Below are 26664 nucleotides of genomic sequence, written 5' to 3'. Positions count from 1 at the left end.
CAAACAGGATTGTGGGTTAGCCTGACTCAGATTTGGGAGATGTTTTGACGTTGTACAAGCCACAGATTGAAGCAAACAAGTCGGTTGTGAAAAAAAAAAAACGTGTGAAATAGATGGCAGATACTGTAAGTGGAGTGTTGTCTTAGTGTCTCACCCAGTACAAACATGCGGCACTCGGTGGGTCACACCAACACCGAGAGAGGACTGTGTGTTTTTTTTTTTTGAAGTGAGCATTATCACAAATGCGCGAAAAATCCACCCCTTTGATGTCCCCTATTTTGTGGTTTCAACGGGGTCTTAAGCTATTTTAATTCATTTCAGAGCTCTCCAGGGTTTAGTGAATCTGGGCCAAACAGTGATTGAAGCCATTAGAGTAGGGCTAACCCTATAAAAGCAGGTTTGGGGTCTGTTACAGAAATGAGTGGCTGGGATGGAAAGAAGATGGATGTAAAAAGGAAGGACATTCATCAATCATTCAATCATTCATTTTTTATATTATATTTTTTATAGCGCTCCATTTATTGCAGTTATTTACAGCCTATTATAATGGATTTATTTAGCTATAATACAGCATATGAAAACTATGAAAGCTATAATTTTCTAAAAACATGTTTACTACCTTTTAATCACTGAGGTGGGAGTCGGGAGGATGACTGTCTCCAAGCCAGTGGGAGTAAATGTTTATATCTAGGGCTGTATGATTTCCGTGGTGTGGATGGTGTACATGGAGAGAATGGTGTAATTGAGGCATAAAATGGGTTTCAGATAAAGACAAAAATGCCGAGATGCGCTGACATTACATTTTTTGACTGAAATAGACAACAAACAAAATTAAACATTTGTCCAAAAGCCAAATACTAAAAACTGAACATGGTAATTGCATAAATTAAATAGCCTAAATGTATTTTTTAAAGAAAAAAGAGCAATCAATTCAACCCTGATCAAGAACAATGTACAAGCAGGCATACCAACAAAATAGAATGTGATTTGAAATAAATGTCTTTTTTCAGTATAAATTTCACTTATTTTTTTCACTTATTTTATTTTATTTTTTATTTTTTCTCTCATTTACTTTCCAATTTACAAGGCCAATTACCCATCCCACTCATTAGGACTCCCCCTACTAACACATGCCTCCTCTGATACATGTGAAGTCAGCCACCGCCTCCTTTTCGAACTGCTGTTGATGTAACATTGTCGAGTAGCTTTCCTCCTCACAGCGGAGGAAAGCGCAGTGATGGTTCAGATACATTATCTTACAGAAGCCTTGTGCTAAGGGACATCACCCTTTTTTGAGTGATGCCATCTACCCACCCAGAGCAAGAGCAAGGCCAATTGTGCTCTCTCAGGGCTCCGGCAACTGATGGCAAGCTACATGAATGGGATTCAAACCAGCGATCTCCCGATCATATTAGCAGTGCCTTAGTACGCTTGACCACTCGGTTCCCTCATCTTTTCACTTGTTCGGCAAAATAATTTCCATAGTCAAATCTTACCAAAAAATAGAACCTCAAAATATCATTGAAAAAAGAATAAAATGTCATAGGGATTAACGATTTCCTACTTTATATATACAGCTCTGGAAAAAAATAAGAGACCACTTAAAAATTTATGAGTTTCTTTGATTTTACCAAATTGAAAAATAATCATAGGAAGATGATGATCACAAGCCATCATACCAAACTGAACTGCTAAAAATTTTGCATCAGGAGTGGCATAAAGTTATAAAAAAGCAGTGTGTAAGACTGGTGGAGGAGAACATGCCAAGATGCATGAAAACTGTGATTAAAAACAGGATTATTCCACCAAATATTGAACTCTGAAAACTTTATGAATATGAGCTTGTTTTCTTCGCACTTTTTAAGGACTGAACGCTCTACATCTTTTTTTTTGTTATTTCAGCAATTTCTTATTTTTTTGCAAATACATGCTCTAAATGACAATATTTTTATTTGGAATTTGGTAGAAATGTTGTTTGAATTTTATCAAATAAAAAAGGAATGTTTATTTTACTCAAACATATAGCCATAAATAGCAAAATCTGAGAAACTGATTCAGAAACTGAAGTGGTCTCTTAAATTTTTCCAGAGCTGTATATGTGTTTGTATGAACACGTCCCTAGCAGTACACACACAAACGTCAGGCCTAACAGTTTTTCCAAACCCACTATTTAATTACATTGCCCATATGCAGCCAAATCGAGCATAATTAGTTGATATTTAATTTCTGTTCTAGCAGCTTTAGCACCCAAAACCATTAAAACGTTTGTGTTTTTATTACATTTCCCAGCCCTGGTTCCAGCTTCCGTCCGAAGAATGTCGGAAAATGTGGAACTATGTGGACATAATCCAGTGGAAATCTACACTGGGGCATTGGCAGCCATGAGCTTACCTAATGACCCCTTTCTCAATTACATCATCAGCCTTTTGTTGGACTCCCGGGACCAGAGGTAAAGATACTTAGCCTGTAGTGAACCCCCATCTAGACCCGCCACCTGCACACACACACACACACACACACACATATATATATACGCACACACATGCACACATGTATGCACACATTTTCCTCCTCTAGTGCAATTTTACAGTTATTATACCAGTCCAAGTGTGAGTTAAATAGTGATGAATGTTCAGGGATTCATGGAGCGCTGCTGAAAACAAACGCTTCAATATTCCGGTAATGGCTTAAAAATGCAGGAGAGAGGAGTGACTGGAGATGCAGATGCGTGTGACTGAGTTATAAATGATTTAGACTGGGAAAGATTCACTGTCTATCTTTTCCTCAGCCACAGGCACTTAGACACACACACACACAGACACATAGACACATTCACATTAGACACATACACACACAGTCTCATCTCTCACATACAGACAAGAGGAGAAAAAAGAAAAAGAAAAACCTCACAAAAACAAGACAGCCTTCTCTTACACACACGCGCGCACACACACTTACTACACATACCCTCACAGACACATTCTGACCCGCTCTTTGTTTCTAGTGCTCTGTAGCACTGTATCAGTGTGCGCACTTGCGCGTGACGCTCTGCCAAAACGAGAAACTCTCGCCGCCTATTCCCATGTTCTCCAAAAAATAAAACAGTGGGGAATACAAAGGGGCAAGAGCCCCAATTATCCTTATGTGGTGATAACTGGTTGGCTTAACCCATATGCTCTGTGAACTACAGCCTCTAGAGTGAGTGCTGAGGATAACTGCCAGTCGTTTACGTCGTTAAACAGCCTCTTCATGCTTTAAAAGGGGGGCTTAAAAGGGGCTCTAGACTGGAAAACTGTATTTCCTTGTCACAAATAGCCAAAATAACCTGAAGTATTGTGATATACTGTAATTTTGAGGCCATTTCGAACACCCCTTTTTCCTTGGGTTACTAATACTTTTGAATAATACAGACTTGAAATAACATAACCTTTCAAACTCTGTTGTTTATTCATACAATATTCAATAATAAAATTTGGCATAACCAAAGACTGGAAAAGCTAGAAAAGAGGCCCACTCCAATATTCCCAAACTGTTGAGTAACAGTCTTTTCATAATACAGTATAATAACAGACTTTTTATAATACAGTATAATTTAATACCCACAACATTACTTTACATATGGTCACTGTTCAATAAAAAACAAGTATCTCCATTTTTTTTAGTTCACTATGTTGTACTAGTTTAAACACATAAACTCTTTTTCACTGTGTCAAACTTTCTTGATGAATTGACCAAAACCAAATTTTGAAATTCTCCAAAATGACCTGATAAATAAGTAAACTCTTTTTACATTGACTTCCATTTAAAGAAGGGTTTAACTCACTACTGTAAAGCTGCTGTTTCGGAGATACATGTTTTTCATTGGACAGAGACGATACATACATATTACATTACATATCCCCAGCCCACTACTGAAAGAACATTCTATCCAAAGCTTGCAAAATGTAATGAGATTACATGAATTTACAAAAATATGGAGTTGCTGATACTAAAAATGGACCATTCAATTATTAAGGGCGGAAAGAGATTGGCAATTGCCTTTTAGTACAATTGGCCTATTGCCAATATATCGTTCCAAGCTAATTTGGCAATGTATCTTCATGCAAGGCTTCTGTAATGTTTTGTGCACTGTCTCCTAAGATGAAACCTTCTTTACCTCTTGTAATCAACCACATTTAAAACGATGTTAAACATTAAACGAAGATCTGTTGTGTCTGATACTCACTGTAAGGGTCTGAGTGATGACAGTGTCCAATTAGTGGAGTTATGTGCCATAACTAAGTTTTGGGAGTGAGCCACGCCCTCACTTCTCCCACTTCCATCCCTATTTAAACAGTCACTTCCTCTCTACCTACTCATTGAACAAACCTCGCACCCACCTCCTCCCCATCTTCCTCCTTCTTTAATTTTATTCTCTTCTCATGTTTCTTTTCATGAGAGGGGGGGCTTCGGCTTCACGCTTTACAGCGAAGCTGCCCCGAACTCCATCCCAAATACTCTGAGTTCGCTCCCCCTCTTTCTTCTTCTCTGCCCAATCAAGGGCGTGGGTCAATACTAGCAAAAGTGGTGTTAAAAGCCTGTATTTTTACATTGGAATAAATGGGGTTTTGTGTGCTGAATTCTGCAATTTTGCCACCTAGTTGTTGAAAGGACTCCCACAAGACTGCAGCAATGTGCACAGTTACAGATTATAAGATCTGACCAGCTCTTAAAATTGGCAAAATTGTCATGTGTTTGCTGATCACATATTTGAGCAAATACCGATACGTAGCCAATCAATATTACCAATTGTAGTTACCACTGGAGAGCAGCACATTACCACCAGACTCTTTCAGACCTAGTTACTGTAAATAGGAATATGCTGTGCTTCATAAACCAGGTCTTGCTGCTTTTGCCGTGCCATTGTCCACAGAAAGGAAGTTTAGGATTTAGGCTAAGCTAAAAGCTAAAGCTACGTGACATCATATTCCCACATTCTATCTGCTGAACTAAACTTCTTTCCCTGAACTGCCTTGATTAAAGCAAATCTGTAGAAGCGTGTAGGGACAAGGCATGGATATGGGTATGTCCACTCCACACAAATTTATTCCTCTTTTTCCACATTATTTATAACACCATGTGCACAAGTGCACAATCACACATTTTGTGGGATAGCGAGTGGCAGGAACATGAACGCAGCTTCTGTGAAATACTCGTAGTGTCGTAAACCAGGTAATAAATGCAAAGCTTGTCATTTGTTCCCCACATTACACTTATGTGTAGGAAAATCAGTGTTTTCGTTCTGATGCAAAAAAAAAAAAAAACAGGGTTGTAAATAGGTTTGTAAAACTGTATCTGCATGTTTCTGACCACAACCAGTCTTTTAGTGATCTTACTCTTTATACCACAAAATAATTCATATTTTAAATATTTGACAACTTTGCACAACTTAAAGTTTGCCCTAATTGCCTTATTGAAGCAACTCAAAACAACTAGTGAGTCACTTTAAGGTTACATAAACTTAATAAATGCTAACTAACAACACTGCAATAGGCTAGCTTCTTTCTCACATTGCTGGCTAGCATTTGAATAGCTTTTTCCTCATTCAGGCACAAGTCTGCTTCTTTCCACCTCACTGTCTGTTCCTTTTTTCCGCTGTTAGAGCCAAAGCTGTCTGTAAAACGGCCTGTTTAACAGAACTCCTCAACAATCAGACGAGAAAAGATGAAGTGGTTATTCAGAGCGTGCTAAACCTGGACGCTGTGGAGAGAGAGAGCGGTAGCTGCTACTTATCTGTGGAGCTCCCTGGCTGATGGCTAAATGAAAATGCTATTTAAGTCAAAGTGGACGGAGTAGGCCAATGACTATTAATCAGCGATATAGCAATCGCATTGTCTCCACCTTTTACAGTGACCTGGGGTCAAGATGGGTCAGGTGGTCAGTGCTCAGCGGATGGTGTGGTGTGGGATGTGGGAGTGTGTGTGTGTGAGTGTAACCAGAGTCACCAGTGTCACGCTAACCTCAGCTTGCCTTAGCACAACATTAAGGCCCTATCGGGTTACGCAGTGAACCCTGGGCCACAATCTGTTAGTGTGGACCGGCAAACTGACACTTTTGTTCCGCTTAGACACACTATTGCCATAGTGATACTCTCACTGACCTCGCGGACACACTCACACACACACACACATGTATGAACATACAGACACAGACAAGCATTAAAAAAGCTCATTACTGAGCCAAAATGAAACTCAGGGAGGATGAATAGAAGAGAGGGAGAGAGAGAGAGAGAGAGAGAGAGAGAGAGAGAGAGAGATAGAGAAAGAAATTATAGGGATCATATGCAAAAATAGGAGGGGGTGGGTGGAAGGACGAGAGGAAGGAAGAGAGAAGAGAAATGAAAAAAAGAAAGAAAGGAAAATGTGTGTGTGTGCACAATGTGTAGCTGATGAATGACCAAGGAACAATGGAAAAGTTCACACCAAAAAAAAGAAAAGAAAAAAAAAGGCTGCAGTGTGTTTTAATGGTATAAAAATGGCTAGTGTATAGGCCTGGCATGAGAATCATTTATTTTTGGTCTCAAAAACAATATTATCGTCATTTTAAGATAATATTATAGAGTATTATAGAGTATGCATTTACATGTATTATGTATTACATTTAAAAAGCAGTTTATAACTTAAAGAACTTTTAATTTTTAAAGCATACTAGTATGTTAAACATAGAGCTATGTTTTGGCAAGAACCAGCCAGTACAATGTGTGTGATACAGTGGTAACAATCCAATATATCGACATTTATTGCAATTTTGTAAGCAAATCGAATTTTTGGAAAACTGTAATGACGTAAAAACACACAACCATAGTCCACATGTACTAGATAGTAATAGACATAATAGCGTAGTGCGATAATGTTGCTGGATATCCTGATATCAATGTGAAACACTGTAAATAAACTCATTCATTTAAGCTCCTTAGAAAAATGTCAGCACTTGGATTGGCTGAACTCATTTTTCCCCAAGTGAAAAAGTAGCTTAGTGTCACGTGATTACAGTCTGCACTATGAAGAGTTCCCTCTGTTGCTGCATGTAGTTACTGTAATTTAAGTTTTTTTTATAATTTTATTTCTCATTTTCATCCCAATTTCTTCCCAATTTACACATCCAATTACCCAACCCACTCATTAGGACCCCTATCACTAGTGATGCCCCAACACCAGGAGGGTGAAGACTAGCACATGCCTCCTCCAATACATGTGAAGTCATGTTAGGTCAACTACCGCCTCTTTTCAAACTACTACTGATGTAGCATTGCCGAGTAGCATCACAGCGCACTCGGAGGAAAGCGCAGCGACTCGGTTCTGATACATCAGCTCACAGATGCCCCGTGCTGCAGACATCACCCTTTGGAGTGATATGGGGAGAGAGCGCCACCTACCCACCCGGAAAGAGCAAGGCAAGGGGTTTGTTGTTATTCATTATGTTATCACAGCCCTTTCAATGTGTTTAGCATGAAAACTCATACCACAATAACCATAACCATAAAAATACACTTTATCTTACAGCCCTACACAACAGAGTACAACACTTCTATCTAGTAGCTGTCTTCTTTACCATCTTCACCATCTTTACATGTAGAATAGTAATTAAAAATCATGAATCTTATTTTTATTTTTTTTTAATTAATACAGTATCGCAAGACAAATATTGTGATACACTTCTAGTTAAACACACACACACACAAACAACACGCACTCAGGCCTCTTAAGGGGGACAAGCCCCCCCAGCCACCCCAGCCCCCCTCTCTTTTTAAGTATGAGACAGCAGATGACAGCTGACCTCTGGTATTGCTCTTTTTCTCACTACACACACAAATGCACACACACACACGTATGCACACATTCGCAGGCACACGGTTAATGGATGACACAAGGGAGCGAGGAGGAGGAGGGGAGTGACCTAGAATACACACTCAGGCAAGACAACAACAAAACAATATAACAGGCAGGCAAGCCCATAATACTCTCTAATACAGCAGCACCTTCAGCACATACCTCACAGAGACATAACACCTTCATAACACATATCAATCTGATTTACAGCTATAATTCTGAGCTGTATGTTATGAATAAATATATTTCTGTTCCCTAACTGAGTACACTTATAGATAAAACGTCTGTCTTTGTGTATGAATAAATAAAAACGTTCCCCTACCATTTCTGCTAATTAATAATTTACACTTTATTCCATTTGTATCACTCTGGAAGCAGGAGAGAGAGAGAGAGAGAGAGAGAGAGAGAGAGAGAGAGAGTGCAAAAATGAGAAAAAAGATCACACTTGTGAAAAGCTGCCAAGGTTACTACGACAACTGCTTCTGGGAAGCAGTGCATTATGTAGGGCCAGGAATTCTGGGTAAAGCTACTTTGGACCACAGATGAAAGCTAAGTTGTCTACATGTTTGATGCTTCAGTGGAACACACTTCAATAGTACGCTTCAGCTTTATCTGAGACAAAGGTGTTTATCAGATAAAATGCAAAAAAACAGTCAAATAGATCAATAAGATCAATCTTTTATTACAGTTTAACTTATGATTCATATCCAGCAGAGTCTGCAGATGCTGTGCTCGAACATTTTACAGCTAATTTATGCTCAGCGTTAAAATACAGATGTGGACCGAGCCTTCACTGTTTATTTCTGTTCATTTCATCAGTCGTTGTGCAATTTCTCTAAAAGCTTATTGGATATGGACAGAATGGAGCAGTACCATACGCTGTTCTGCTCTCCTCTCCTCTGCTCAGACAGGGCGAAGAGGAAGAGTAGGCTCCACACTCAGAGAGCATAGTTTTACTGCTGTTGTGGTCTTTCACACAGTTTAATCAAAGGGTACATGATCTTCTGTAAATTCTGTTCTGGACCTTTACTCGTGCCGTATCTGGACTTTGCAACAACTAAGCACATAAGCAACAACATACAAATAAGCAGAACGGCAATAGATGGATGGATGGATGGATGGATGGATGGATGGATGGATGGATGGATGGATGGATGGATGGATGGATGGATAGATAGATAGATAGATAGATAGATAGATAGATAGATAGATAGATAGATAGATAGATAGATAGATAGATAGATAGATAGATAGATAGATAGATAGATACTTTATTTATCCCAAAGGAAATTTAGGAATAACGAGGGTGAAATAAGTTATCAACGTCATGGCTTGCGTGAAGTTCCAAAACTTGATGAACTCATGATTTGCATTAAACATTTTTTTACAGAATTCTGTGTATCCCTTGACTAAACGGTGTAAAAGACTACAACAGCAGTAAAAGTGTACTCTGTGTGTGTGTGTGTGTGTGTGTGTGTAAAGCCTACATGCCCTTATTGTGAGCAAGCGAGTGAATGAGTGAATTTAGTTTTTTTACATTTTTATGTAAAAAAAGAAAAAAATTATAATAAGCTAGTTATTTTTTGGTTTGTTTTATATAACCTGAATAAATACACAGGTAAGTACACCTTTATATCAGTTCCACTGCTTGTTATTAGGCCATTACATTGTGATGTTTTAAAAAATAATCACAATACACATATTGATATATGATCCTACACACTTAGAAAAGTAAGTACAGATTTGTACCTAAAAGAGTACAAAGCTCGTCGCTGGGGCTGTATCTTATATTGAGGTACAAAAAAATACCTTTCAGTGAAAGTCCTTTTTTGTACCCATGGTTTTTGTGCCAGTAAAGATTATAAAGATTATAAACATTAGCATCAACTAAATATGACTCAAAAACTTGATGATCCAAAATTGTCTGGCTTTCAAATAAAAAATGTGCAATTAAAATATATATTGTTTATTAATACAGTGATACAGAATACTGAATGTACTCTTTGTCTGGTTAAATGGTACAAATTTGTACTTATTGCTGTTAGAAATTACTTTGTACTTCAGAGGGAACAAATCTGACCCTGTAAAGACCAATATTGTTCCTTTGAGGGTACAATAATGAAGAGTGTACCTTTGAGTACAAAAAAGTACTCATATCGTACCTCTGTTTTTTAGAGTGTTGCCAAAATGTATTAGTAACTACAGATCTTTAAAAGGTATGACTTAAATACTATATCAAAGATATTTTTATTCAAAATGTCCTGCCTTCCATCCAATTCAACAGGAATAATCACTAAACACACTCATTTTAATAAAGTTTGTGTAGTTTGAAGTTGAGTCAGTGTCCTTTAACACTTGTGGTAGACTTGATATGTCTCAAAAATATATTGTTGATACAATAAGAAAAAAAATATCATCATATTGCCCACAACATTTTTTAGGGAACCATTTTTAGCAGTGCTTAAATCAATGCACAGATGATTAAATATCCCATCATGTGTATTAGATGTGCATTAGAAGTGTATTTTAATGAATTTCTGCTCTTTTTAAACAATTTCAATTGATCGTCTTTGGTGATTAACCACCATACACTACCAACAGTAGAGTGAAAAACCCTGAAGCATTCCTATAAGGCTGTGATTTTAGTCAGGAAGGCTGGTCTGAGAGTGGAGATCTGTGTCTTATAATGAAAAGAGACAGATGGAATGTTCAAGCTATTTGGCTAAATAACTGAGTAAAACCACATGCAGACGTGTGCGCACACACACACATACACACACACACACACACACTCTCAAACATGTCATAAATGTGTCTGAGCTCTGCCAGCACTCTCACACCCTTTCTTTGTCACTCACTGTCATCCCGAGTCTCCTTCTTACACACATATACACACACACACACACACACATTCTCTTATATACTGAAGACATTCTCCTCCCACCTCCCCTCAGTTGCAGTCAATTTCATCACGGTATCTCTCTCTCGCTCAGCAAGTGCAATATCACACAAACTTACACTTTCTACACACACTCACACACAGCCAACAGCCACCCATATTCACATGCCACACTTCGGTGTGTGTGTGTGCTTATATATGTGTGTGCGTGTGCGTATATATATATGTGTGTGTGGAAGTGTGCTAGAGTGGAGCAGCGAAATCACAAGGTGTGTATTGCATGTAGTTTAACAGTGATGCAACACACACTCACAGTGAGGAGGAGAGGAGCATTGTTAGAATTAGCTCTGCAGAACGGACACACAGTACAAGACAGCTCTACGGTTTATTGATCACTACATGCTCCGCCCACTAATGAGATCTTTAAGGAAAAAGACTGTTGTGAGGGTGGATAAGCTTTAGGCCATAAACACACCTTAAATCAAGTACATGTTCGTAAACGACAATAGGCAGCTTGGCCAGTATTGGCCGTGGCTGTAGCGCCTCCTGTGGTAACAGACGCATTTTTTAGCAAGCAAAAATGTACGAAAGTAATAGTGTTAAGAAATTTTCTAAGCTATTAAAAGATAAATAAAGACAAATGGTGTAGATTAAAGAAGAACTCTGGGGTAAAACTGACTTTGGGTGTAGTAAAACATGATAAAGGGTATTAACATTTGTTGGAAAGCCCACCTCTGTTCTCCCGCATCTTTCTGAGATCCAGTAATTTTGTACAGTTTCTCTAACATGCTTTAGACTAAGTGATACGGGGTATATTTTGCCCCTGTAGATAAATCGCTTTTTACACCGTTATCCAGGCTCAAAGTAGCTACTCATCTCATTGGTAGAATTTGGACACAATTTGGAACAACTGACACGGCTAATTACTCAACCTACTCATTAGGACTCCCCCTATCACTAGTGATGCCCCAACACCAGGAGGGTGAAGACTAGCACATGCCTCCTCTAATACATGTGAAGTCAGCCACCACCTCTTTTTGAACTGGCAGAGTAGCATAACAGCACGCTCAAAATCGCACCAAGGAAATCGCAGCGACTCGGTTCCGATACATCAGCTCACAGATGCTTTGGGATGATCAACATCACCCTCTGAAGTGATGTGGGGAAAGAGTGCCATCTACCCACCCAGAGAGAGCAAAGGCAATTGTTCTCTCTCAGGGCTCCGGTAGCTGATGGCAAGCTACATGAGCAGGATTCGAACCGGCAATCTCCTAATCATAGTGGCAGCGTTTAGCCCGCTGGACCACTCAGCGCTCCTACTGGTGGCTTTTTCACATTAACATGACTTTGTGCCACAAATCCCAAGGTCTTTATATTTCTGGTAGCAAAAATGGCGTAGATGTCTTTTTCACACTTATGCTCTGATTTTTCCCAAATCTGTGACATCAGGGCAGTAATGTAAGACCGGACACATCAGAAAACAGCAGCTGTCACATAACTATTACAAGACACTGTGAATGTTCTGGTCTTAATTTAGCAACACTGCAAATGGAAAAAGTAACCACAACCAATCGAATGGGTCTGCACAAGCTTGGAACTGTATCGCACAGCCTTAGCAACCAACTGGCGAGGCCTAAAACTGCTACAATATCTCAACGTATCAAGTTGTATTGGCCTGCAGTGCCAAAGTTTCGAAAAGCTTATCCAACCTAGCAACAGTGTCTGTGAAGGAACACACTTGTGGGCGGAGCGAGGAGAGGTCGATTAGGCTGGAGGTGTGTGCCAAGCCAGAGAGGATTCACATTCTGTGTGATTGATGACTGCAAAACTTTAGGACTTGAACCGCAGCACAGCGTGGCGCAGACTGTTTAAAGACAAGGGCATTCCAGCAATCTTTCTAGCATGACATCAGAGTTCTTGCTTGGGTTATCTGAGTGTGAGTGTATGAGTGAGTGTGTGTGTGTGTGAGTGTGTGTCTGTGTGTGTGTGTGTGTGTGTGTGTGTGTGTGTGTGTGACAGGAAAGGTAGTGGAATATTCAAACATCATGAATTAGCTACTTACTACACATGACTCACTTAAGTGTTTCTTGTCTCACACACACACACACACATAAACACACAAGAGGAAACCAAGTTCCTCCACCACAACCATCTCTGCAATCCCGTAAAGTAATGAAAACAATTCACAGAAAAAAAAAAGAATCCAACCTAGTCTGTGGCCATGACATCATGCTGTGTGCGTGAGCCGAGATTTCCATTTCTCTTTGTTTGGCCTGATCGGCTCACATCTGTCCATTTATATTCCGTGTTTTTTTTTTTTTCATCCACAAAGACCAAGCCGTGCTCTACAGCCTCATTGTGTTAAATGATGCAAATATTACAGCACTTAATAAGGAACACCCTGGTAGAACCTGGAGGAAGTGTGTGTGTGTGGGTCTCCAGCAGAAGAAGAAGGAGGGGTGCTCCTCTGGGCAAATCAGGCACAACAGATGTTCGCTCAGATGGCGCTTTACAGTAGATGGATGGTCAGAGCCAACAGATCAGCAACAAAGGAATCACTCCTGACTTGATGCCTCTCTTCTCCTCTCCACCCACATCTAAACACACCTCCACATCTGAACACATCCAGTCTAACAGCAGTACTGGAATAGAAGATCTCAAGGTATCATGCCTGGATCTTTCTGTAGATCTTGCTTTAAGATGCCTCTTCCACCAAAATGGCAACATTTCTCAATTCTTTCTCCCAGACCATTCTCTTAAGTGGTCTGTGTGATAAGATTTTTATTAGTTTTAAATGCGCCTTTGTTTTGTTTACACTTTCATTTTTCTGTGGTATTTTTCTGTACTCAAGATGCAGATACTAGTCTCATGTCACGCATGTCATTGCACCCTGATAAGGTTTTCACCACATGCATTTTCACATTGTACTATTCAAATGTGTCTCCGGTTAGTCAGATTCAAATCTGATTGCTGTGCGGAATATGCAAATATTTATATCCATTTACGCAGCAATAATTACCGGTGTTTTGGTTGTACTGGGAGGAGCTTTGGGTGTCAAATATGTGGAATGCAGTGTGGCAGACCTGTTTACACTGATATGACCTGAATGTTCTAAGGTGGTTTGAGTAATCAGATTTGTATCTGCTGGTTTAAATGCTTCTCGGGTGTGTTTACACTTGCATTTTGACGTAGATTGGGATTTTCTAGATATAATTTTAATCCTTAAGATGCATGAAGTGTTCATATCAAATCTATATAATAGATGTATAAAAAAGATTTTGCAACTACGATTTGAATTACATAGTCCAACAAATTACAATAAAGACAATATTGGTTCTTTTGTGTTTTTTTTCTTAGTAAGAACAATGGTTCTGTACAGAACTGCAACAACATATAGAACCACTTTGCTTAACCTGCTAGGACTCTATCGAAATATAAAACTAAGGTCCTCATAATTTTTCTCAGCAACTACTTCATATAAAAAGATCATTCGTTGTTTTTAGACAATCAGGTGCCGATTAGCCCAAACAGCAAAAAAAAAATGTTCAGGTCTTAGGAGGCTAAATAGTCCTATGACTGGTTGCATGTTACTGAGCACAAGGAAAACCTTTTGAAGCCTTTAGTACCGCAAAGAAGCCCTTCTGCTAAAAGTATAACGTACCTGAAGACTCTATTGGAGACTAAAGGTTAAGACTGCTATCTCATGGAAGAATTAATAACTTATACAAGCTGTTCTTCCTTACTTACAGCACATGAAGCGACTTGAGTGTAAGTATTATTCTGCTATTATACTCAAGTGTATTTTAAGCTGTTTGCTTTGGCTTGGATTTATATAAAGCTCTTTGAATGGCCTTTGTGTATGAAGTGTTCTATAAAAAATAAACCGCAGAAGAAAAATTCCTCCTTTGTCATTTCTTGACAACAAAACAAACACAAAAAAGGCCAGAGATGCATTTCTGACCCTGTTGATAGACTATAGGGCTGAGTATTGGGAAAAACTTGACCTCCAGCATATCGTGATGCTGTATTGTGACACTTTCACGTGAATAAAATCCAATCTAAAGAAATAAATACTTACATTACATTACATTTAATGGAGACTTTTATTCAAAGTGACTTACAAATAATTATGTATATTAGCAATGGAGGATATAGAAGTTAGGAGCACTTAAAATCCTTACATTTGTTATACCGTATTTTTCGGACTATAAGGCGCACTTAAAAACTTTTAATTTTCACAAAAATTGACAGTGCGTCTTATAATACGGTGCGCCTTTTGTATGGATTTTACTCGTCAGGTTGTAAGGAGCCGTAAACACACACTCCGTGCAGCGTTATAGAGAGTTTCAGTGCTATACAGAGTCCAGAGCCGTGCAGCTCCAAGGCTGAGCAGCAATAGCATTAGCTAGATGCTAACCGCTAAGCTAGCTAGCTTATTCACTGAGATCAGTATTATCTAAATTTTACTCGTCAGGTTGTAAGGAGCAGTAAACACACACTCCGTGCAGCGTTATACAGAGTTTCAGTGCTATACAGAGTCCAGAGCCGTGCAGCTCCGAGGCTGAGCAGCAATAGCATTAGCTAGATGCTAACCGCTAAGCTAGCTAGCTTATTCACTGAGATCAGTATTATCTAAATTTTACTCGTCAGGTTGTAAGGAGCAGTAAACACACACTCCGTGCAGCGTTATACAGAGTTTCAGTGCTATACAGAGTCCAGAGCCGTGCAGCTCCGAGGCTGGAGCAGCAAATAGCATTAGCTAGCTTATTCACTGTTCAGAGATCAGTATTATCTAAATTTTACCTGTCAGGTGTAAGGAGCAGTAAACACACACTCCGTGCAGAGCCGTGCCGCTCCGAGGCTGGAGCAGCAATAGCATTAGCTAGATGCTAACCGCTTAGCTAGCTAGCTTTTTCACTGTTCAGAGATCAGTATTTTCTAAATTTAGCACTTTTAATACTGCTGGAGCAGTATTATTAGAGTTAGATGCTAATCGCTAAGCGTTCACCGTTCAGAGGTGAGTTATCGGCCTGTAAGTCTGTGCTGCTTTGCCTGGCTAGCATTAGCTAGATGCTAAGCGCTAACTCTCTCAGAGGTGAGTTTTATCAGCCTGTAATCTGCTTGTTTACCGTGTTAAAACAAGCTACGGGGGACGAATCGCTAGCTATTATCTCACTGTCTTACCAGAACACGCAGGATTACTCAGTGTAACGCTGTCATTTAAGTTTGGGTTAACTTTACTAGTTTAGGTGACTAGCTAGCGTGCTAGCGGATAGCTATGCTAACGCTGGTGCAGCAAGCCTTAGTGGACATCTGGAAATCTAAGCTTACTGTAAATAAACTGAAGCACGTTACTCACCCAAATAAACAGTTTTCAGGAGAGGAATCTGTGTAGATTAATATCCAGCACTCGTTTGACTTTGAAAGAGCTAACGTTAGATTTGTATACTGAGACGCTCCACCGGCAAGCGACCACCCCCGGTGGGGGAAGGGAAACATGGCGCCACCCCTGTTCACTTTGATATAGGCACCCTTTCTAGTGTCACTTAACGCGCCTTATAATGCGATGCGCCCTATGTATGGAAAAATAGCAGAAAATAGGCGTTCTTTGATAGTGCGTCTTATAATACGGTGCGCCTTATAGTCCGAAAAATACGGTAAATGTTATTAGTCAGGTTGTAAGGAGCAGTAAAGCCACTCTGCTGAAGTTCAGCATTATACAGGAGTTTCAGTTTAGTTATCCAGCAGTATTAGCATTAGCCGCTAACTGCAGTAGCTCCTGGGCCGTTCAGAGGTGACTATTATTGGATTTTGCTAACCCTGGCTGGCACTGCTGACACAGCATTAGTATTACCTGCTTACTGTGCAAAGCGCTAGATCTTTGACCGTTCAGAGTTGAGTATTATTGGCCTGTAGCCTCCTGCTAACCCTGGCTATCACTGCTGGAGCAGCATTAGCATTACCCGCTAACCGTGCTAAGCGCTAGGTCTTTGACCATTCAGAGGTGAGTATTGTTGGCCTTTAGCCTCCTGCTAACACCGGCTAGCACTGCTGGAGCAGCATTAGCATTACCCATCTACTGTGCTAAGTGCTAGATCTTTGACCGTTCAGAGGTGAGTATTTTAGCCTGTAGCCTACTGATAACCAAGGCTATCACTGCTGGAGAAGCATCAGCATTACTTTTAAGCACTAATACTCCAGTGCTTATTGGGGAACTAGAGTTACTTACTATTCAATTACTATTAAATCAGAACAGGTGAAACTAATTGTCCCTCCTAAACAGAGAAGTAGTGCCGATAGAATAGAATATTTTTACACCACTAATAGGCTACTTCACTTAAATTCTTAAATGTTAAATAACTAACAGTGTACTTATTGACACAATTACATCGTTATAAAGATATATTATCTAAAACATACTGCAATATACTGCTTCTAAATGTGAAAAGTGCTTGTGTTTCATCATAATCATCATCATGAGTTGATGCAGGTGTTCACATAAAGCAGTGTTTCTTCAGTCTGTGTTGCTCAAGGCAGCTTTTCTTCAGAACAAAGTGCACTGTCTGAGAGTGTATTGGTGAACGAGGCGCGCACCGTCGTTCCCCGTCCTATCGCTGTTTTTCCCTTTCTCTCCACTTATCTGAGGCAACAGTGAAGGCTGATAAGCTACCTCCACAGCAGCTGTCAGCCACACTCGATCTTCAGCAAGAGTGTGAGTGTGCAGTGAGGGTGGGTTCACTTAGAGCATGTTCTGGGCTCCCCTGCCCCATGCTTTTTGTGCACTGTCTGAAAAGAGAAGGAAAAAGAAAGCACACTGACTGACTAACACAGACACACACACACACACACACAACCTGATATTTGGTATGTAGCTCCTGTTTGTTTTCCATTCCCTAGGCAACACTGTTATTTCCTGATGAGGGTTCGCCTGATAGTCGGACTGACGCACTCTCTCTCTCTCTCTTTCTCTCTTCCCCTCGCTCCTCTTATTTTCTCCACACTCTCTGGATTTTCAACTCCCTCTCTTGCTCACTCGCTCACTCACTCACCAGCGCTCTCCTTGCACAGAAAGTTGGACTACAGATCCTGAATGAAAGCAGGAAAACATGAACATCTTACTCGGTGGGTTAAAATGTGATACTCATTTTTTCCCTCCACCTCTCCCTGTTCTTCACTATTTCTTCTGTTTCTGCTCTTTAAAGCTCTTTTATAAGCAAATATCACTTATTTTGGCCTCGTATGATAAGCATTTTTGATTGGATGATAAACAAAGTCAAAAAAATAAATAAATAATGATAAATAATGATATTTTATGTCACTGGTATGGTACTGAATAATAGCATAATAAAGGATATAGGCCTACATGTGTTGTTCTACTGTTCTGTTTATTGGGAGCAGGGATCACAAGATATGTCACAATATGATGATATCATGATACTGTGAATCTGTGTTACCATACTTGATATATCAATAATCTTTGTTGCTGAAGAGGATAAAATACTCCTTAAAAAATAAATTCCAGGAATTACGGTAAGTACAGTGTGTATTGGTGTCAGTTTCACTGCACAAGCAGATTTATCATATTCATTTGATTAGCGCAATGAGTAATGAAGCAGTGACTGTATTTAGTCAAATTGGGGGCAAATTTAAGAATTTCTATTCGTTTATAGTGCCTATGTTTCAAAAGAAATATTGATATATGATGACATATCAATAATATATCATAAATGAAAATAATACGATATATCACAACATTAATATTTTGTCATCTACATATATTGTTCATCTACAGCATCTGAAAGCTCTTAGAGGAAAGCCCCATTTTATTCCTTTCAATATTCAAATGAATATTCAGGTGGAATTTGAAATTTACCACACATCCCTGACTCTAGATATACTTCATCACCCCAATAGCTTCTCAACTGATGTTTTGGTGTTTGGTGTCAAGTAATTTCTTCTTTATTTAGTACTGGAAAATGTTAGGCTAATGTTTTTAACAATCGAACATCTGGTATGTAGTATTATTCCTCTTTCAAACTGGACTTTAGTTTCTAACAGCTACACTAAATGGGCATTAAATAGGGGTGGGCAATATTATATCGTATACAATATATCGTGACACAGAAATACCATGATATTAAAAATCCATATCGTGATAATAGGGCTGTTCTGTCTTAAAAGTAGTCTATTATTCACTGTGAAGCTTTAGGTGTATTTATTGTATAATTGTTTTAGTTTGCAGTTTATATGCATGCACTAAATATTCTGCAATATTATTTGCTGCATTATATTATTGTATGCTATATTATTAATTTTGCCACATTATGATTATTCTGTTGTACTATTATTCTATATTCCTGAAATGAATGAATTATTTTAGTTTTCCTATATCGCCAAGTATATCGTTATCGCAAAAATACCCTGAAATATTGTGATATCATTTTAGAGCCATATCGCCCACCCCTAGCATTAAAGCATTAAAACATGTTCAAGGAAGGCTTTCTACAAGATTTTACTATAAGGGTTTGATTGCATTAAGTGGCAAGTGTGAATTAGTAAGGTCAGGATGCTGGATGATCACCACTCTCCCATCTCATCCCCAATTCCCCAACTCGTTACTTTAAAAAACGTACTAAAGAGGAGCTTTATCTTTCCATAGAACATAGTTCCACTGTTTCACACCTCAATGCTGAGGGGCTTTATAACCCCTGGCCTCTGTTCAACCTCACAAGACTCACAAGATAGCACCGCACAATGTATACAGGTATTGGTGTTCCAATCTGCCCATTGTTGAGGTAACACAACATGATCAGTTTATATATCGTACTAAAATCCCATAATGTTCCAGGCCTACATGGCTCTACCTCATGTCTACCACCGGTTTTATACCATTTATTTCCTAGAACTGAACATCCAAAGCCAGAATAATTAGGTCATGCTTATTTTAAGAGTGTACTTATGGTCTACAGAACTGTTAACTGGTGTAATAACTGTTTCGCTCACTACCACCCTCTTCCTCTATGTGTGTGTGTCTAAGTATGTCTGTGTGTGTGTGTGTGTGTGTGTGTTTGTTTAAAAGCAACTGGGAAGAGGTGGCAATTACCTCATGTAATGAGTATAATAAGTCAAATGGTACTTCCCAAACTCTTTGAATGAACAGTATGCACTTTGCTGTTAATGGTTTATATGATTATATCGCTGGTATGTGTGTATGGATGTGTGTGTGTGTATGTGTGTGTGTGTGTGTTTGTGTGTGTGTCTTTCACCCAACAGCTGGCCTTGGCTAACACATTCAAGGCCAAATACTCCCTCACTCTCTCTCTTATTTTCTCTCTCTCTCACTCTCTCTTTCTCTCTCTCAGCAGCATATCCCTACCCCATGCTATTCCTTCTTCTCTCTCTCACCGGGATACACCATATGTCCCTGTACTGCAGATACAGCACAATCTCCTTGTCCTTTCATAGTGAAAAAAAATGAAAAGTAGCGCTGCTCAAAAGGTGACACAAAGACACAAATTTTCATCTCTACGCAAAAAGCCATGAGCCACAGACAGCCCCCTGGAACAAAAGCGACCTCTCGATTACCCCTCCACTCACACTACATTCAGTAATCTCATCCTTTAAGGCTGTCGGCGAGATGAAAGTTCACACACACTGTTGTTGTTTTCCGTTCTAGCTCCACTTTGAGGTGGATCCAAGTCCGCGCAGAGCCGGGTGACGGCTACCCTGCCACTTTCAGCGGGCTTAGATCTGAGCAGCAGCGCACATTCCAGCTCGCCCTTTCTGCTTTTTCTTCTTTCTTCACCAGCGACTTCAAAGCACTCTGACTAATTTGGCCGTAGATCAGTTCAGAAAACTACGAAGGGGAAAAAAAACGAGCAGAAAGATCCGGTGCGGGAAACCCACCGTGGGTGTAGTTCACACAAACCACATGGTGTTTCTGAAATGGTCAAACTGGCCTTAGAAAGCAATGCTTTTAAATCTCGTCATCAACAACTACTACAACAACAACAGCACTAACAACAGTATTTACAGTCATAACAACAGTAATAGCAGTAATAACAATAGGCATCACATTGACATGTATTAAAGAAACACTGACATTTCCATCTGCCATTTCCATAATATGTGTTCAATTACAATGATGAATAACAATTTCCTAGTACTTACAAAAGAACAGAAAACATAATAGAAGCATAATCTAACCCTTGGCATCTATTCTAAGCAAGCTTGGACTTAATGAGCTTTTGTTTCCCTACCAAGTACAGAGAAACAAATCAAAATTATTGTCTGCACTAATCGATTGCATGTGACAGACGACATTTAGTTCAAATACTCCTTTTAGTTTCCTTTAATTTAGGGACAAGAGGATACAGCACTTCAAATGTTCCAAATCGCTACAGCCCTCATACCCTATATGAGCGCCTTCAGAGCTCCCCGAAGACCAGTAAAGGGCAGCTTTCAGCAATACAGACCTCCTGCCTACAGCATTCCTGCATTTCCTGCATTCAACATGCTTGAATTAATTTGATATACACCTCCCCCCACCTCACCTCACCTTTCCACCCCTAGAACACACTCACACACGCAATCAGTTCCAACATCACATCATCATAAAAAAAATAATAAAAAAAAGAAACACACCCCGGGATGTTGATTTAGAGAACAGCCTGTCAGCACCTGTCCACTGGGGTTAATGGTTACTAAACAACATAAGGATGGGGGCGGGGTCACGTCCTTTATGAATATGCATGAATACTAATTAAAAGCGAGGACAGACATTGAGGCTGCAGACATTCATTCATTCACTGGTTCATGCGGCGGCTTTAATTGAATACGGGGGAATCTCGGCACAGCATCAGAGAGATGAGCATCTTCAATCTAGGTTATGTACACTATAGCTCTATTACACTGGTATAAAAAAAATCAATCAATCTGATTAAAAACCTACACACATACACACAGACATTGGCACAGACACACAGAAATTTGACACTTGTTTCCATATATTTCAATCTACATTGAATTCCAGTGACCCCCCCCCCACCCCCTTCCATCCATCTCGTTTATTCTTCATTCTCCTTCATCCACACTGCATTATTCACACCAGTGTGCACCAGTGTAACATAGCCATAACGTAGAATAATTGTTTTTGTTGGCTAAACAGAATAAATTAATAATAAAAAAACATAGATGTTTTTTCTATATTCCACAAACACTCACAAACACATTGCACTGCATGCTCTACTATCCCTGTAATGCACTGTATACAAGCGAGGTGTGTTTAAGCAAAATCCTAACAAAGCGAAGGGGGCGTGCCCTGCGTTATGACGCGCGGTAGCCCTCTTTAGTTAATTGGCTGGGATTATTGAGCGACGGGGCTGCACGCGCACGCTAGTTCAGAAGCCTAGTCCTGTATAAACGGTGTGTTTTACGCTATATCTTCTGCTACTACTGTAAAAAACACGTTTATACTCTGTTTACACATATATTAACAGCAGTCTAATAAAGCAGAGAGACGTGTTTCTCTCATTGGTGGCTTTTGCTTGCTTTTTGCAGGCAAGGGGATGTATTCTTCCGCCACTTGCTTTAATCCCATTACGTATTCCTCCAGTAGCTTAATCCCGCACACACACACACATACACACACCCTCTGCCTGTCAGTGTGATCGCAGCCTCCATCTGCCCCCCTCCCCTCCCCTCAAACACACACACACCCCCCCTACCCCCCTAACCACCACTACACAACCACGCTCCCTCTGTTAAACTCCTGCCCCGCTCTGCAGCGCCTGACCCCCGCGCAGATTTCTGCAGAGCCCCGCTCCGCTCTCTTTCTCCGCATCCTCGCCTTTCTTTCATTCTCTCGCTCTCTCTATGTCTTTCTCTTTTTGTCTACAGCTCCGGACGCAACCAGCAACCTTCCTCTACTGTGCTCTACTCTGCTCAGCTCAGCGATATTCCTCCTCAGCCGCGCTAAAACAAAGAGGTGCTCTTCAGCAGGGCGCGTGCTTTAGCCGCAGCAGCGCGTTCCCCCACAGAACCATACATTAACACGCGCTCCACTGTCACATATAGGTTAATGTAGCTGGAGCGCGCGCTGCGCTCTAACCTCACACTATTTAACGCTTTTGTCAAACAATGCTTTAAGATCGCTTACGTCATTAAACAGTTTTTCTGGTGTTACGATGACAATACTATCGTTTATCGCGATTATTTTTTTGTTAAAGCATAATTGCCTATATGGTCCGATAAAGATATCGTCAACGTGACAAGTCTAAGGCAGGCTATTATCTATTATTAGTAGCGAAATAGCGTAAAGTATGTTGTATCAACGTTAATTTTTTTTTTAGCATTGAAACAACATTGATTTATTTGTGCACACACTGATTTTATCACGTTGATTCAACACTAATTCAACCTTACACTTTCTTATGTATTGTTTGTATTACTTAACTTAAGATACCTAATTAAATTGCGTAGGCTATATGTGTCGTTGATATGAAAGGTTGTTTCAACGTTGTACGTTCAACCTTTAATAAACCATAGCTCACTAAAACAATAAACTTACATCCCTGTAGTAAAGCTGAGTATAAAGAATGTTACCCACCACTACCTTTTTCACTATCTGATTCAACATCTGATCTCAATAACACAACAGTAAAACAAATAGAACATAAACATTCCCCCAGGTATGGTGAAGAATTGGTGCCAAATTAAAAAGCAATTACTGAAGATGGGAAATAAAACCACTTTTTCTTTCCTCCATCCAACCATTTCTTTAATTGTATAGTGATGAAATGTAAAATGCTACTCCAAAAGGCAGAAGATTGAGGACATTATGCTGATTCAACGTTACAATTTAAACGTTTGCACAACCATTTAACATTAACATTCAACGTTGAAACAACAACAGACATTACTTAAATCATATTTCAACCACATTTTAACGTTGAAGGTCGGTTGTGTGCCAACTGGGTATGCTATTCTTATAGCTCATATACTGTGTTCTAAAAGTGTAAAAAGGGACATTTAAATATGATCGATTAATAATAATAATAATAATAATTAAAATTATTATTAATATTAATAGAGGGGAGCACCTAGAGTGTGGAAGAACGTTCAATGGCACAATTTCAACACTAGCCAAAGCCTATTAGGCAATGCTAAATAATAAATATATTCATTTTTGTTATCTTAAGGTTGTTTATTCAATCATCAACATTAAAAAGAAATGCAAACAATTAACATTTAGTCGATGTTCTTTACTAAAACCTATACTAATTACCAATAACGTGTGAGACTCGTGCACTTAAGCCAGGCGGACACTGTGCGATTTTTTTAATCGGATGCGTTCTGGAGAGCTCAAACAGCACGTTTGAATCGTTTGTCGTGTATGAACAACGCCTGCGATTCATCTGCACACACTGTACGGTCCGACTGACCTGCTGCGACGGGGGAGCTTACACTGCACGTCTAAACGCAGCCCGTAGGCGGAGCTTTCTTTGCGTACAAACTCTCGCTTCAACACAACGCCTTGCAAAAGAAAGCGCTTAGCTTTGCTTATTTGTGCCCTGTTGTGCGCTGAAAGTCCACGGAAGAGACGTACATGGACTCGCAGGTGGCTGAGGCGACGTGGACTCTACGGGTTGTCCGTTTTACAGAAGGAGAGCGCATAGAAAAATGACTGCCCGTCAGGCTGCGAAAGAAACACCAGCAGCTTAAATAAAATAAAATAATTTTATTTTTTATTCTGTTTATTGTTTATGTAAAAACTGGTTTTGCAACACAAAAAAAATTATATCTTATGAAGATATATATTTAATGATTTGATTAATAAAAGAAGAAAAATAATTTAAATGAATAAATAAAAAATATAAAATATAAACTCATTAAAAATTCGTTTAAAATAACCCAGGCTTTCTGCAGAATAATCAAAGTTTCAGTTAGTTTCAGTTTCAAATCATGAAAACAGCTCACCAAAACCTCAAACTATTCTTTATATTTGACTATATTTACTTACAGGTCCTTTGCTTGTACTTACAGGCCCTTACTTATTTTTATTCAACTGAACTGAGTTCCTGTAGCCTCGCGCTGAATTCAGCTCTGCGCTGCGAAAGAGAGCGAGAGAGAGGCGCAGCGCATTTTGTCTGATTTATCTTGATTAATTATCAGTACATTTATTAGCTTTAGTAAGTTTAATAGCACTAATTATACTACACTTCTCCGACCTTATTTATTAAAACGTTTATTTTAGAAGACAGAGGTTATTATGCGGGCAATGCCGCGCGCAATGCCACGCGCTGCGCTAAGCTGGCTTTGCGTGGCTAATATTCTGGAGCACTGGACGAGATTTTAATTAATAAATTAACATATTTATAATTTTAATAAATTTGCCCTGGCGAAAAGAAACGAATTATAAAATATAGCTTTATATTTCTGTGCATGTTTTAAGTTTTATATAATTGACGGGCAGCACCAGAGGCTGACAATGTGCTTTATTTTTCAGATATAATAGCAAAGTGAAATAAAATAAATTTATGTTTGTCAAAGATATTTTCTCTTTTAATTTTTCTTTTCAAAAACTCCAGCTATTGACTGAGAATAAGCATCTGTTGAAATTCTTAAACAGCAGAATGTGTGTCTGCTATATTAAGCTATAAGTCTGTGTACCGAACATAAATATAAATCCTTATAACTGACAGAAATAAATATGACTAATAATTATTTATAGTTACTGTGCAGATTTTTGGGAAAACAGGTCGTGACGTTAAGAAATCGGCCCGCAAAACAGCTCACACTGTGAGACAAGCGACCAAAATTTCTGGCATGTCAGAAATCCCTGGTCGCGTCCGACTGCTCATTCGCAGCTCCTATGGGCAATTAATCGGACATCGCTTCCCCTCTCACACTGCACGACAAACGACGCACGATCAAGCTAAAATTCGGCCCGATCATGAAATTCAGTCGCATCCGACCATATCGGGCTTAAAATCGGGCTAAAATCGCACAGTGTCCGCCTGGCTTTAAACAGCTCAGAGAGATGCTTAACCTAGCTACATGCCCCGCTTTAATAATGTAGGCTCCTATATTAACATCGATAAAACAACGTTAGCCAGCTAATACTACAAGATAACGACCAAGTGTACAAACCCTGTAACTGCTCCTCTTTTCAGATGCTAAAAAAAAGCACGTGAGCGAGGGATCTTTCAGTTATAGCCCCCCCCCCACACACACACAGTTTAAAGAAGTTTAAAGCCCCCCTTCAGTGGGTCAGAGATAAAGAAGTGAATCAACACAGAAGCGTGCTCAAGTTTTAATGAGCCGCTACTCATTATTAACCCCCTCCCAACACACACACACTCACACACATACATACATACACAAACATAAACGCACGCGCTCTTATTCACACACACTCAGATACACCCGCAGACCCATTCAAAAACACATGGCAATAAACAGCAATCAAAAGCTCATCAACTCACTAATGGGTCCATGCGAGGTGAGTCTAGCCGCTGGGAGACCAGGAGCATCTTGGAGTGCTGCTACACGGCGGAGCCACGGTTAAATCCACTTTTGTTTCAGTGTGTGAACCGTCAGAGTAATCGAACCGATATACAATAAAATAAACGTACAAAAAAAGAAGCGTGAAATTCAGTTGGAATTAATCAGTCCCTCCGTGGCTGTTTGCTGACCGCGTCAAACAAGAATAAAATACACCGCAAATCGGTGCTCGCTATAAAACAAGGAGCTAAGGAGCAAATATGACATTGCCGTGCAAGTGTACGGAGGCAAAGTTGGTCCGCTTGAGGTTCAGCAGCAGCAGCAGCAGCAGCTAGCGCCTAAAAACTCAGCTCACATCTGCGGCCACTTGCGAGAGCAGCTCTCGCTGCCTTC

At 39.6% G+C, this 26664-nt stretch overlaps 1 protein-coding gene across 1 annotated transcript in view; it reads right to left on the bottom strand.

Moving 5' to 3' along the window:
• The window catches only part of si:ch73-211e3.1 (trithorax group protein osa), a 130128-nt gene extending 103464 nt beyond the window's left edge, over positions 1-26664 (bottom strand). Inside the window, exon 1 of the mRNA XM_007248102.4 lies at positions 26253-26664. Within this exon, the coding sequence (XP_007248164.3) occupies positions 26253-26300 (48 nt within the window). The 5' untranslated portion in view covers positions 26301-26664. The remainder of the gene's footprint in view (positions 1-26252) is intronic.

Source organism: Astyanax mexicanus, chromosome 8 (genome assembly GCF_023375975.1).
Source record: "Astyanax mexicanus isolate ESR-SI-001 chromosome 8, AstMex3_surface, whole genome shotgun sequence".
Classification (NCBI taxonomy): domain Eukaryota; kingdom Metazoa; phylum Chordata; class Actinopteri; order Characiformes; family Acestrorhamphidae; genus Astyanax; species Astyanax mexicanus.
The sequence above is the reverse complement of the archived record's forward strand: the minus strand, read 5'-3'. Positions and strand labels throughout refer to the sequence as shown.